The sequence below is a fragment of the Rhamphochromis longiceps genome, linkage group LG4 (genome assembly GCF_057381845.1).
Source record: "Rhamphochromis longiceps isolate RC_006_pf linkage group LG4, R_longiceps_female_GT1.1, whole genome shotgun sequence".
NCBI classification, from domain to species: domain Eukaryota; kingdom Metazoa; phylum Chordata; class Actinopteri; order Cichliformes; family Cichlidae; genus Rhamphochromis; species Rhamphochromis longiceps.
The window spans coordinates 31680475-31694490 of NC_140560.1; the positions used below are offsets into that span (position 1 = coordinate 31680475).

A 14016-nucleotide genomic window follows, 5' to 3' on the forward strand; every position below is an offset into this window, starting at 1 on the left:
TAGGCAGCGGTGCGGGATCTCAGAGCGTTGCGGATGGTTTTATCCACCCACGGCTTCTGGTTGGGAAACGTTGTGATAGTCTTTGTCTCCACGGTATCATCCGCTAGTTTCCCGATGAATCCCACAACCGCTTCCGTAAACACGTTGACGTCATCGTCGGAGCTGTTTCTGAACATGCCCCAGTCTGCGTCATCGAGTGCGTCCTGTAACGCGGCCACCGATTGATCCGTCCAGCGCGCGACCTTCCTCTGAACCGGAACTTCCTGTTTTAGCCTTTGTTTGTATTTTGGCATGAGGAAGATGGCGGCGTGATCAGATTTGCCAAACGGGGGGCGGGATTGTGCCTTGTAGCCGTCCTTGACCGTAGTGTAGCAGTGGTCCAGTGTCCTTTCACCCCTGGTGGGGCAGGTGATGTGTTGATAAAAGTTCGGCGCTGCACGTTTGAGGTTGGCGCTATTAAAGTCCCCCGTCACAATAAGCGCAGCGTCCCGGTGTTGTGTCTGGTGCTGTGTGAGTGCCTCATGCAGCTCGCATAAGGCGGTGACCGTGTCCGCTTGTGGTGGAATATAAACGGCACTTACAATGACCGATGTAAATTCCCGAGGTAGATAAAAAGGACGACACATGATGGACAGTAGTTCCAGATTTGGTGTGCAGGAGCGTGTGAGAGGAACAACGTTCGCACTGTTGCACCAGTTGTTGTTCACCATTAAACACACGCCGCCTCCCCTTGACTTCCCCGAGTCCCGTGTCCTGTCCATGCGGTGAACCGAGAAGAACTCGGCCGGCTGGATGGCGTGGTCCGGCACCGCTGGGTTCAGCCATGTCTCGGTGAAGCAGAGGAGATTGCAGTCCCGAATGTCTCTCTGGAACTTTATCCTGGCCCTGAGGTCGTCAAGCTTGTTCTCCAGTGACTGGACGTTGGCGAGCAGGATGCTAGGCAGAGGTGTGCGGTGTGCACGAGCTCTCAGCCTGTTCCTGACGCCGGCTCGCTTCCCTCTAGGCCGCCGCCGCTTCCCTTTGTTCTCCCTCGAGATCTCACTCGGCCAGCTCGGATCCGGAGTTAAAAACTTCGAATTGTGAGTACATTGTATACCAATAGAAACAAGAGTGTCACTGTCATACCTAATGTACCCAATGGTGATGATTTTGCCGATTTAGAAACGCTGAAAACTAACTTAAAAAACAAAGACAAAGAAAAAGTGGTCGGAGCAGTCGTGACGGCAGCCGACCTCACCGGCGCCATCTTATGATCTTATGATCTTATCTTATGATACATCGGTGGTGAATTTATTATGAGGTTCCTTTAATAGCCACTAGTGTTCGAACTCTGGGACGAGCAGTATTATAGTGCCAGTCTGTTGTAGTGCCGTTGGCCCTGAAAGGCATCGAAACCTTAAAAGCACAAAAATCCAGATCCCGTAAAACAACTGAAGTATGAAAAAGCTGCAAAAGCTCACAAAGGACATATGAAATGCAATTAGAACACATTCTTGCATCTTTTTCTTCTTCACAACACCAACAAATCCTTCTTAAAAAAATAATATTACAAGAGTAAGAGGAACACAGGACAGAGTTTGAGAAGCCAGTACTATTGATGATATTTCCAGCAGACATAAGTGCATGCAGCTGTTTACCATCTTTTGTGTGGTGTGTTTTGTAAGGTGGTTGTGCCTCAGGGAAAAGAGCCCCCCTGTTTCCTGCAGCTTTTCAAGGGAGGCTTGGTCATTCACAAAGGAAAGCAAGAGGAAGCTTCCATCAACACAGGTGGAGTAAAATCAGCTTGGTTTTCAGTCCATTTTCCTTCTCTTCTTTGTTTGAATGTTGTGATTATCAAAACACAGAAAGCTGGCGTCTGTTTTGTGTGCGAGGGGAGCTCCCAGAAGAGGGTTTTCTGTTAGAGGTGGACTGCTGCTGTGCGGGTCTGAGGTCGAGAGGCTGTGTTGTCCTGCTAAATGGCCAGCAGGGAGTGCTCTATCTCTGGATTGGTTGTAAGGCTCACAGCAGCACAAAGGAAGTCGGCAAGAGGGTGGTGGAGGTCCTCACTAAAATGTGAGTCACATGTTCTTATTGCGCTTTTTAAAAGTTCTCAGTATCAATTTTTTTTTTTTTTTTTTTTAGCTTGAATGTACTTTTATTTTTTGTTTGTTTGTGTGTTTTAGCTGTCCATCAGAGGTGGGTTTAAGCAAAAGCAGCCCTGTAAAGGTGCAGATAGTACAGGAAGGTTCAGAGCCAGAAGACTTCTGGACAGCACTGGGACAAAAGGACAGGAAGGCCTATGACTGCATGCTGCAAGGTGCAACGCAACACACACTGTGCTTTGCTGTGGACTGTAAGCCTTCAAATCATAGTAAGAAATAGGGCTGAACGATTATGGAAAATAATCTAATTGCGATTTTTTGCCCCAATATTGCGATTGCGATGCGATATGCGATTATTTTTTAAGGTCTTTGTCTTCTGTATTATTAAACAAAGACAAGCAATACATCATATAGTATGGCCAATACTATATTACATTAATTTTAAACTGTTCTTTCCTGGAAGACAGACCTCTGTTATGATGACATGAGGTGATGCATGAATTGATGACTGACATTTTTATTTAACTTCTTCAATCACAACAGTATATTTGAACATACACAATAGTTTATTTTTAGCTTACAAACATCTGAGCATAAAGTGCTGACAAGGAACCCTGGTGTAAACATTAAAATGAAAGTCAGTACAATGTGCAGATTGCAGAAATATACATAAACAAAATCAGTGGCTTTACCACACTCAGTTTTTCGACATCTGTGAACTACTAGACAGTCATTCAATTAAAAAATAATATTAAATAAATAAAACTAATAAATAAAAAATACACACATCTTACTGATCTCTGCAGTCAGTAACATTACACATAAAGTGCAAACATAATAGCAATTGTATAAACACACACACAAACACGCCTTTAAAGTTTAAAGGCGTGAAATTGGACGGTCTAGTTCTGATTAGCGTCACCGCTGTCTCGGTGGAGTTTAATAAACTCGGCCGTCTGCTTCTTGCTATCTAAAATATAACCAGACACTGGCGTAAATTCTCGACTGTCTCATACTTCTGTTTAATAAGTTTTCTGTTTGACGTTTAGTCAGCTGTGTGAAAACCAAGGAGGAACCCACCCGGGGGATTAATAAAGTTTTATTTTATCTAATCTAATAACTTTAATCTCAGCCAAACCGATTTACTCACGAACAAACAAAACACTGAAAAAAGCCCAACAATAACATTTTTAGGTTGTCTAAGTGACTTATATATCACGTTTAACCCGAGCAGCGAAACTCCGCGGTGATCTGAAAATGATGTGCCGGGAGTTGTGCCGTTCTCGGCCGCATCAGTAACCCTCGAGCTCCCGGCTAGCTGTCGAGCTGGTGGGTAGCAGACGCCTCTGAAAACGTCGAAGCACTTTTGCAAATATGGGATATCTTGATAAACCGAGCAGATATTTGATGTTTACACAACTACTTTCTCGCCTGAAAATATTTTAAAAGTTTATTTTGTGACCCAGAAAGATTAGTATGAGTAATTTTAAAACTTAGTAGCGGCCGCCATTGTTGGAAACTGGAGTTTGGCTGGGCCGCGCTATGAATTCTGGGATATGGTAGTAATTTGGACAGCCTTCGGCGCGTCGCTGTGACGTAATCGGTCTACAAATGCGGCCTCAGGAGGATGCAGCCCATGAATTTGGACATGTCCAGAGTATAATCGCAGCCTTTGCGGTTAGAAAATTGCACTTGATCATGTCGCGATATTATCGCAAATGCGATATATCGTTCAGCCCTAGTAAGAAACAACTCTTTTGTAATGGCAGATCCAGGAAAGTATAACTTCACGCCTCGCCTCTTCCACCTGAGTGCCTCTTCTGGGAGTTTCCAGGCCGAGGAGCTGCAGAGTCCGATGCAGATGCCGGGGCTTGTGATGGCAATGCCTTTTGTCCAGGAGAGCCTATACAGTGTACCACAACCAGGTGAAAACAGACACAAAACAAACTAAATTCATCTTATATTCAACTCTGCTTTTCAGTTTCTCACCTCTGTCATTTTATCTGCAAAATAAACACATTTAAAAAGTAACAGAAAATTGCTTCCCTATACACTCATCTATTGTTTAACTTCATCTATCCTCCCCCCTGCCAAAAACATCAGTCTAATGTAATTCCACTTTATTGCCCAATTTCCCTCTTTGTTGTCTGCGTGCCAGCTTTGTTCCTTCTTGACAACCGTCTGGAGGTCTACTTGTGGCAGAGAGGTCAGCCTGAGCAGACTGAGAGCTCCTCAGCCTGGAAACTCTGGCATCATGAGAGGAAGTGTGCCATGCAGACAGCGCTGCAGTACTGCAAAGGTAGTAAGAACTGAGGGAGAGGAGTTGGTTTCATACAGAACTTGATAAGTTTTAAAATGTATTGTTTATTCTGTATCCCAGAAATAAACCAGAGAAGGCCGCCACATGCGTATCTCATCCTCGAGGGGGCTGAGCCTCTCACCTTCACTAATGTCTTCCCGCGCTGGGAGAAAAGCCTTGAACCTCATGCACAGGTATGAACATGTTTATCCAGAAATGAGCTCAAATGTTATAATTTGGTTTAATTTTAACAACCTCTGAATCTCGTCTAATCAATATTTCTTCCCACTTTAACATTAAACATTAACATTACATTAAAAAGCATTCCTTTTTAGGGCTCATGTGCAAACTTTAACTGTGTCATAGAAGAAGGCGACCTTGTAGCATCTAAGATAAGTTAGCCAATGAGCAGCACCTTTTCCAACCAAGATCACAACACTATGTGTGTTTGGTACTTTAGATTTAATTATGCTCATCACAAATGATACAGAGGTTGGATAAATTCATAATTCATGTTGATGCCTGGGGATAAAAAAGATTCATTGCTGAATAACCTGCAAAGCTTTCCTTCTTTCACTCTTATTTTATTGCCTTGTCCTTACATCACAGGTCTCAAAATGACTATAACACTAAGGAAGTGAGGGTCTAATTGTTCCTTAAACCTCATTTATATAAGAAAAATTAAGATTAAAGTTGCAGAAGTGATATCTGTGGTTTTAAAACTTTAAGGCCACACACAAGAATCAAGGTTAATTTTTTGTTGTTGTTTCTCTGTGAATTTTAAAAAGGAAACAATTTTTTTTAGGGGGATCTCGGTGACTAATATTTTTTTTTACATTTTTTTGCACATGGTTCAAAACTTTAAACCTCACCTGTGGAGAACCTCTCATATCTGAAAGTGGTCAGCCCCACCATCATGAGTCCCCTCAGTGTGGTCATTAGTTAAGAAAGGGCACCACGTGTCAGTCACAGGTCAAATGTGGCAACACAAAAAAAAAACCCACTGGTATTTGGCAAAAAATTATTTGTCAGTAACTGAGGTAACAAATGGCTTAAATACATCTTCAAGCATTGTGGAACTTTACAGAATACACATTTAATGTCTATTTTTTTGCCATGTCTCTCTCCTTGGGTGTGACTCAGGGTGATACAGGGCGAGCGAAGCTGACCTTGGTGCAGGACACCCTGGCCCAGCTCATGAAGACCCAGTATCCTCTGGAGGAGCTGCTGCGGAGCCCCCTTCCTGAAGGAGTGGACCCCCAGCGCCTGGAGGTCTACCTGTCCAATGAGGACTTTCAGGTAAACTGATGGATGATGTCACCATCTTGCAGTGATGTCCCCTGACCAGCAGGCTTCAGCCTTCACCAGATTTTCCAAATGAAAATGCTGAAGATGCTCTCATGTTTATAAGCTAATGATAAATATAGAGCGGAAGTTTTGCCGCAACTTTAATGTTTACATTTGTATTGGATTTAAAAATTGATTTCTACTTTGTCTCCTCCATAAATAAATTACTTCAATTATGTTTCAGACTATTTTGGAAATGAAGAGAGATGAATATGCCTCCCTCCCAAGCTGGAAGCAAATTGATCTGAAGAAGAGCAAAGGGCTGTTTTGTTAGACAATGAAATAAACTGGAGGCTGACTGATGCTGTGACAGCAGAGACTTCCTTGTCTGCTGCGAAAGGAAAATGGCATGGGGGGGACATAAGAACCATGTTTCCACACAAAGAATTGCTCACAGCATAATACAACTACAAAGAGATCACTTTTATTTATGTCAAATTAGTGTGTGGACTTTTTATTGGACATTCTTTAAAGCTACCAAATGGTTGAGAGAAAATAAACAAACTTTTTTACTGTCTGTGCAAATCAGTGAAAGATAATAAAAAAGGTTATATGGGAGTAAAATAAAGACATCAGTAACAAACATTGGAAAGAAAACATAGGAGTGCTTACAAAAAGATTAATGCTAATAAACAATGTAAACAGACAAAAAAAGGCTAACCACTTCCTAAATGTTTCCTCCTTGATCAATATCTTTCCACCAAAATGTTCTGAGCTGCAGTTTCTCCTCAATTTTGATTCTTCTTCCCTGCTTAACGATTGCCGCAAGAACCTTAAAATAAGAGTACATGGCATTGTAATCTGTGACGTGTACTTTACAATCGTGTCACACTGATGTGTTCATTTGTCTGGAAGCCTTGTGTGCACAAAGCTTTGTGCCATGTGTATTGTAGCTGTGGCCAATGTGCTCATTGTGGCTGGGAGCGATGCCTTATTAAGGCTCCTTGGGGATTCACTATTAGCTATGCATGAAGGCACAGGTAGACATGCTCCAATAACGTCCCTTTAGCTCAAAGCAACACGCTAATTCAGTTTCACCTCAATCAACACACTGTTCCAAACACCCTCATAACACAGCAGTACACAAAGACATACTGTATCTCTCAATGATGCATGGAAGCCCATTATTTATTAAAGGAAAAACAATCTATGTAACACATGTATTGCTTAACAAATTTTGATGTGAATGTGTCAGTCTACTTTAATGTTTGTGGGTTTTTTCTCTTTTTTTGTAGTATACACATAGAAAGGGATGCTACAGCTGGATTCTACAGCAATTTTTTGTTATTTGTTTTTAAGATATCACTCTCAGGTTGGTTCATTGTCCATCTCTGACATAACCCCCCCCCCCAAAAAAGACCCTAAAACAAAACAGAAACAAGAGTAGCAAACAAAAAGAACCCCTAGTATTTTGTTAACATGATCACATTGACAATGCTAGCATGCTAATATTTAGCATAATGTGGCTGCGTTCGAAACACTTTTTTCATTTTGTTGTCAGGATTTCTTGACTTACTGTCTAGCAATCACGAAGTCCAGAGTCACTGGAGAGAAAATGGTAACATGCTAATAATAGCATGCTAATCTTTGTTAATTAGGCTAAGTTTTCCCATCTAGAGTAATTTATATTTTACAATATGGCTCTACGTCTGGAGAACAACTGTCACAGAAAATAAGGTTCCTAAATGACTACCGACAAGATTGAGTCCGACACTGAACAATGCAAAGTGATGTGCACATGTGCAGCAACTGTAACAACAACCTTAAACATCATGTCCTATGCAAGATTTGCTAATATATGTATAATAGACGAGCAGTCCGCAATAGTGGGCTGGCTTTAAATCAGCCATTCTTGGCCTGTGTTTGATAATCATCTTATACCAACTTTCATGGTAAGTTGTTGAGGAATCTCTCAAGAATAAGTCAAAGAATTAAAACATTGTTTGGGGTCTTCTACAATCTGTCTGTACACGTTTCTTTTTTGCCAAACAAACTACTGAGAGCTTAATTGTAAGACCAGCATTGCAATATCTGAATTAATATTAATATTTGCCAGTGTGGCTAGAAACTTTCAAGAGGAAGAAACACAACTAGAAGAATCTTTTTCTGTGGTAATAATATCTAAATCCTTTGCTGCTGATCTTAGAAAATTCACAGTTGGGTGATTTTTAACAGCATAAGAGTATCTAAGGGATTTAAAAAAAAAAAAAAAAAAAAACGTCCACGACTAGCTGACCTACAAAATTGGAACCATCTCGGGTTAGTCTTCAATTCACCCAGTGTGGGTTCACTGGCTAATGGGTATTATTTTCCTCAAAATGGATTAGCTGACTAAGCCATCATGTGACTATGCAGGCCTAGTTAGGCTGGATTTAGGCCTACCGCTCAGTGATGGCACACTCAAAGACATTTCAAAAGACATTCTGCTGTAAAAATATCTGCTGTAGGGTTACATAAAAATGTATGTGTGTCAGCCTGAGAGATCTACTTTGAAAATATCACTATGCAGGTGTAGTAGGGTAGGTGTGTAGGTGTAGTAAAGTTACTTTAAAAATATTTCATGGTCCTTGCATCTATGATCACAACCTTTTATCTGGAATGAATAATGAGTCTGGGTAGTGTGCCTTTTTGACTCTTCAGACGAACCAGGTGGTTTGCTTTAGATGGCCTGTTCTCTCTGAGCATCAGCTACAGGTATGCATCGTTCTGGTTCAGAAGCTAGTGCTGCTTCTCGCAAAACCACCATGTGATCTTCAGCCGCATGGAGTGACTGGTCGATCCAGTCTAAACTGCCGGACATGTGACAGGCGTTGCGGGTGACCAGGACCAGGTGGCTGACAGAAAGGAGGAGAGCGGTGGCCCTGAGAATGAATAAAACAATCATATTCAAATCAGTGAGCTGCTGAAGGAAGAAAAGCATTTTTATCCCAACCTTTATCATCCATTTGGCCATCTCCAAAATTATTACAGATAAATCAAGTCATGTTGTTGCTCCCTCCTGGCTTCTTCAGGCACCTAACTAATCACTGAAGCTGAAAGTCTTTTGCATTAGGCTATCGAAGTCACACCTCTCTGGAAAAACAGATCAAATTACCTGGCATCCAAGAGGATTGGATCCAGAGGAGGGTACATAGATCTGACTACGTCATCCACCCTGTGAGACGGACAACGATAAAAGATGGTCAGTCCATCTTAGTTACAAGATAAAGTTATAAGGAGTGTATCACGTTACCTTGGGCTGATCCGCTTAGCCACAGTGATAATATCACTCAGGCTGGCTGGTGCTTTAACTTTTGCCCCTGAGCCCATCGTCATCGCAACCAGCTTTTCAGTCAAAGTGTGGCATATCTATATGTGGAAGTAATTGTAACAGCAGCAGTTAGCCAAGTTAATAACATCTAGCAATTAGAAAATTACATAAATGTCATTAAATCTCAATATTTAACTTTAACTTTGATGCTTAGTAGACAAGTTGCTTTTGTGACTTAAACGAACGGGAGCTGACAACCGAGACATTCTAAAGTCAGAAAACCCTTCAAGACTTTGATATGCCTACTTAATCTAAACAGACATATAAATTAAAGTTAGAGCTAAATCAGTAAGTTAAATATTTCTGTTACCTTCAGGATAGAGATACAGTGAGACACCAAACCACTGTTGGAGAAAAGAAAACTCAAGAAATTATTTGCAATCCCTGACAGAAAACAGTACATGCATAAAAGCTGTAAACTTCTATAGTTCTACAATGACACGTGTAAGACATACGAGGCATCCTCTATCCAGTCCTCATTCTCTAAGATTGCTTCAATGTGAGGGTTAGTGATGACTACATCATCCAGCTCCAGCTCAGAAGGTTCGCTCTGAGTCTCCATGGCTCCAATCAGATCCACTGTGGGTCTGTGAAACAACAGAAGTAAGAGGAAGCTGAATAAAGACTCATTACAGCAGAGAGTAACTGCAGATTGGGGATTATTTAGTATTTACATATATGTGTTGCAATATATCAAAACACTTTTTAAGAAATAAGAACTTTTTAAAAACCAAATGACTAAATGCTGAACAGACACAAACCATGTCCCTTAAAAGGAGGTATTCTACTCTGTAAATCAGATTTAATCTGATTAAATGGTGATGGACTGTTATTAATTTAAATCATATTAAATTCATTTGTTAAGGCCAAATTATATTCCTATATGCCTAGATTATTATGATGAAAGGCCTGATTTACACTTACCACACACTTTATTAGATAAACATCTTCAACTGCTTGTTAATCCAGATATCTAATCAGCCAATCACATGATTGCATTGCACCCGTCACTGCATTTAAACATGATCAAGATGACCTGATGAAGTTCAAACCGAAGACCAGAATGGGGAAGAAAGGTGCTTTGAGTGATAATGAACATGGAATAGTTGTTGATTCCAGGCTGGCTGGTCCAAGTACTTTAGAAACCACTGTTCTACCGGCATTTTCTCACACTACCATCTTTAGGGTTTACTAAGAACAGTTCAAAAATTTTTTTAAAAAAAAAGGGAAAATATGCAAGTATTCTCTGGAAGAAAATACATTGTTGCTACCAGAAGTCAGAGGAGACTAGCCAGACTGTTTTAAGCTGACAAGAAGGCAACAGTAACCCAGTTAACTACTTGTTACAATCGTGGTATGCACTCAACATATGGGCTACAGCAGCAGAAGACCACATTGGGTACCATTCTATCAACAAAGAACAGGAAACTGAGGCTATGATTGTCACAAGCTCACCAAAACTGTCTGTCTCAATTTCCATTGTGGCATTCAGATGGTAGGGTCAGAATTTGGAGTAAACCAAGAAAGCATGGATCTATTCTGCTTTGTATAAACATTTCTGGTTAGTGATGTAAGGGAGTGTTGGGTATTTATTTAGGCACATTTTGGGCCACTTGGTATGAACTGAGAGTTATTTAAACCGCACAGTCTTCCAGACCATCTCCCTCCCTTTATGACCACAGTGTACCCATCTACTGATTACTTCCAGCAGAATAACACTAAGGGAATGGGAGATTTGCATCATCTATGTGCAGCTGACAAATCTGCAGGAAATGTGCAATGCTATGATGTCAGTATGGAGAAAGATCTCTTAGTAATGTTTCCAGCAACTAGTTGGAAAAAAGTAACACAAAAAATTCAGGTAGTTGTAAAAGTAAATGGGGTCCAACCCAGTATTTCCAAGCCTTGTCAAATGTTGGTAAGTCCCAAGACAAAGTGAAAAAATAGGGTGCACTTCTAAATTAATAAAACCGGATGTTTTTTTTATTTTATTACTGTTCTATGTATATAACAAAAATGCCAGATCAAGTCTGTGGAAAATTACAGTACGGATATTTCTCTTGCTTCAAAAAATTGTGGTAAAAGTTTTGTGACCCTGAATTCAACTGGAAGAAACTCATGTCTCATAGATTTAGAGGCTTTGTGCTGATTCACTGACTTTGAGTCGAAGTGGTGTAGCAAGTCGTGCGGGTGGCAGTAGCGGTGTCTGCACACCACCACCAGGGCAACGAAGGACGCCAGGAATATGGTGGCCAGTACCCCGATTGCCACAATCACCACTGTCTCCATGGCGACTCTGGCTCCCACAGCTCCTGTAGATGGCAACTCGTCGAGGGGGAAAAGTGCCAAAGCTCAATTACAGATGGGCGCTCATCTGTTGTGGAAAGAATAATTGGTAGGTTTAGTTTGATTGAATGAAAACACAGAGGAGAGACATTATCACAACACTTCTGGATATTTCTCTCACAAATTTTTGTTGCAGTACAATTTAGGCATGCCAGAGAGGAGAATACAATAAATGTTTTGTCTCTTTCTAAACTAGGTACACCTATAATACACACATAAAAGAGAACCTTATCTAAGCATACTAAGTGCACTTGCCCCTTTGTTTTGCACTTCAAACAGTATTTGTAATGGGAACAGACTGTTCAATTTACATAGTCTTATTCCAAGACTGGGTAAACATCTTCAGTAGCAAATCACAAAGTCAACAGCTTAAAAGTTCCTTCGTGGAAAAAGCCTGTTAAGACTCATTTTGATTAATAGTGTAACTAATATACATGCAGACATGTCGCTAAGCTCACAGTCTAAACAAAAGTGAAAATCTCCTGACCTCTACTTACCGACGTATTTTTGGATCATCCACAGTTTAATATAGATGGCATTTAGCCTATCAGATTGTAAAGTATACACCCTCTGCCCAGTCTAGTCACTCATTAACTTCCCCTGCCATACCTGGTAACTATTATGTGTGCAAACTCTCTGTAGCGCAGCTGTCACTGGATAATAATGCAGGTCTCTAGGTGCGGCACAACTGATTTGTTATTTGTGAGGTGGCTTAAAAAGCAATGATTTGGTTTTGTAAATGGTTACAAGCACAGCTTATTAGGCAGGGCAGCTGAACTTTCAACATTACAACATTGTAAACCTGCATATTTGCCTGGATGATTGTGAGTGTGTGCCATGGAATGCTGTAATTCTCTAATCAGATTAATTTGTGTTACACTCACCGTATCATACAGGGCTTTCTCCTGCCTGAGAGCTTTTCTGACTCTTTGTCTTTTCGCAGGCCAGTGGTTTCTGAAAAATCAGTAAAGCCTTCTGCTAAAAGAGAAACAGAGGTAAACAGATTGATTTGAGGTATTTTGGGGCATGGAAAATCTCTACAGAGTCGCTCCCACATTCCTTAGTGCAGTCTGTGTTAATAGGAGCAGCAGCACAGCTTTTCATTACACTTCAGTGAAAATTTCTGACAGCTACAGTAACTAATTAGATCTCAAAAGTCAGGCAAAAACCGTAAATATGCTTAAAAGCAAAAACTGTACTCAAAGTAGCCCTCTATAAAAAAATACCATGCCATTTTTTCCCCCTCTTAAGTAAAATTGTAAGTACAGAGCCAGTTTAGAGTGTGAGTAAAGAGCTTCCACGGGTAATACAGCATTTCGGTAATGAGGAATAATCATGTCTCAGTCAGTACTTTAAAACTGCACAAGCTGTAACTCTTTAAGGGAAACTGTTCGGGGCTTCCGAAGAGGAAAAAAGAAGAGCAACAAAACTTAAACACCTAAGTTAAAAAGTTACTGGAACTGGTGATAATATTATGAATACTACATATAGTCCATCTAAACATAAATCTAAACTGACACACACACACACACACACACACTACAAGGCCTTCATTAGAACAGCCGAGAAGAGCAACGCAATTAAACATCACCACTGCAAATGTGAGTTTGGGTTCCCTTTTCATATTCATGCTCTTATCGTCTTTTCTTGAACAAGAGATCAATGAAGACACACCTCTACTCTGATTCTCAGTTAATAATCAAATCCCAATAAAACTTTTCTACTCTCGGTGTTTCACAATTAGAAACATCGACTTTCTAACTTTTTAAATAAGGCTAAAACTTAGTAAATACTTCTAAGGTTACGCTTTAATACCCAGGCCACTTTTTGATCTAAAAGAAGATCGCAAATTATGCATTTCCCGGTGACTTACCTGGACATTTTTGTCCTTTTAGTCGTTTCCTGTGAGGAGACAAAACAGTTTACGCTCCGCCGCCGGGAGCGCGGAGACGGCACCGACATCTCCAGACCTGGCACGTGAACGCGCAGGAAAGCAGCTCATTAGGCGCAGCGCTGAAGCTGTCGGTGAGTGACTGATGATCAAACTTTTCCCAGCGCGCGCCGGACAGCGTAGCGTTTAGTCTCGCGCGCATGCGGAAGGCTTGAACCGTGTGTGCGTGCGGCGCGCTCTTGCTTGGCTGTTAAGCTGCTTTTGGAAATATAGCTACAGCGAGTGTGACACACACGGCTGTTCAGCTAACACTGGGTGGCGTACCCTCACTGCTCATCTAACACCTGTGCGAAGGTGACTCGGCACACCCGTCAGGTCCCGTGCTGAAGTTACTGCAGTATCTGAAGCTAATTAGCAAACTAGGGCTACTAGTGATGCTGTTACCAATACACCTGTAAAGGTAATTAATTACATTTATGTAAGAACTTGTTGCGCGTTTTTCTTTATATATGTATCTGCATATATACTCATAGGCAGGAAAATATTTGTACTTCATCGCATTTAGTATATTCAGTTACAATGTTGATATCACGCAGCTGCGGCATTTTGTCTCGAAACAACTGTTATCTGCACATTTCGACTTTTTTCTTGAAATTTCGACTTTATTCTCAAAAAGGATCACTATATTTTTTTCCCTCTATGTGGTCCTAATACTCTTTAATACCAAAGTGCTATTAGTTGA

At 40.9% G+C, this 14016-nt stretch overlaps 2 protein-coding genes across 13 annotated transcripts in view; one reads left to right on the plus strand and one right to left on the minus strand.

Annotated features, from left to right (window-relative positions):
* The window catches only part of svilc (supervillin c), a 27578-nt gene extending 19599 nt beyond the window's left edge, over positions 1-7979 (plus strand). For 10 of the 11 annotated variants that reach the window (XM_085404533.1, XM_085404538.1, XM_085404536.1 and 7 more), the window contains 8 exons: positions 1665-1767; positions 1845-2052; positions 2163-2350; positions 3851-4006; positions 4240-4380; positions 4462-4574; positions 5524-5679; positions 5912-7979. In XM_085404533.1, coding sequence (XP_085260659.1) covers positions 1665-1767; positions 1845-2052; positions 2163-2350; positions 3851-4006; positions 4240-4380; positions 4462-4574; positions 5524-5679; positions 5912-6001 — 1155 coding nt within the window. In that variant the 3' untranslated portion in view covers positions 6002-7979. The remainder of the gene's footprint in view (positions 1-1664; positions 1768-1844; positions 2053-2162; positions 2351-3850; positions 4007-4239; positions 4381-4461; positions 4575-5523; positions 5680-5911) is intronic. The other variant, XM_085404537.1, reaches the window with a different exon arrangement.
* tmem98 (transmembrane protein 98) lies at positions 7922-13395 on the minus strand. Of its 2 annotated transcripts, none has more exons than XM_085404547.1 (8): positions 13257-13395; positions 12268-12358; positions 11196-11411; positions 9493-9624; positions 9348-9381; positions 8960-9075; positions 8822-8881; positions 7922-8588 (listed from the first exon to the last, which is right to left on the minus strand). In XM_085404547.1, exons 3-8 carry the CDS (start codon positions 11324-11326, stop codon positions 8387-8389), a joined length of 675 nt encoding a protein of 224 aa, XP_085260673.1. In that variant the 5' UTR covers positions 11327-11411; positions 12268-12358; positions 13257-13395; the 3' UTR covers positions 7922-8386. The 2 variants fall into 2 exon arrangements, with proteins under 2 accessions (XP_085260673.1, XP_085260672.1); XM_085404546.1 differs by having other exon boundaries at positions 12268-12361; positions 13257-13352.
* Positions 13396-14016: the final 621 nt, after the last annotated feature.

Bases quoted from the DNA above. Each gene is read 5' to 3' on its own strand.
- tmem98 (XM_085404547.1), bottom strand. From the start codon at position 11,326: ATGGAGACAGTGGTGATTGTGGCAATCGGGGTACTGGCCACCATATTC. The intron at 9,625-11,195 runs GTCAGTGAATCA...GTTGTTTCACAG, and splicing joins CTACACCACTTCGACTCAAA to ACCCACAGTGGATCTGATTG. The intron at 9,076-9,347 runs GTAACAGAAATA...TTCCACATATAG, and splicing joins ACTGTATCTCTATCCTGAAG to ATATGCCACACTTTGACTGA.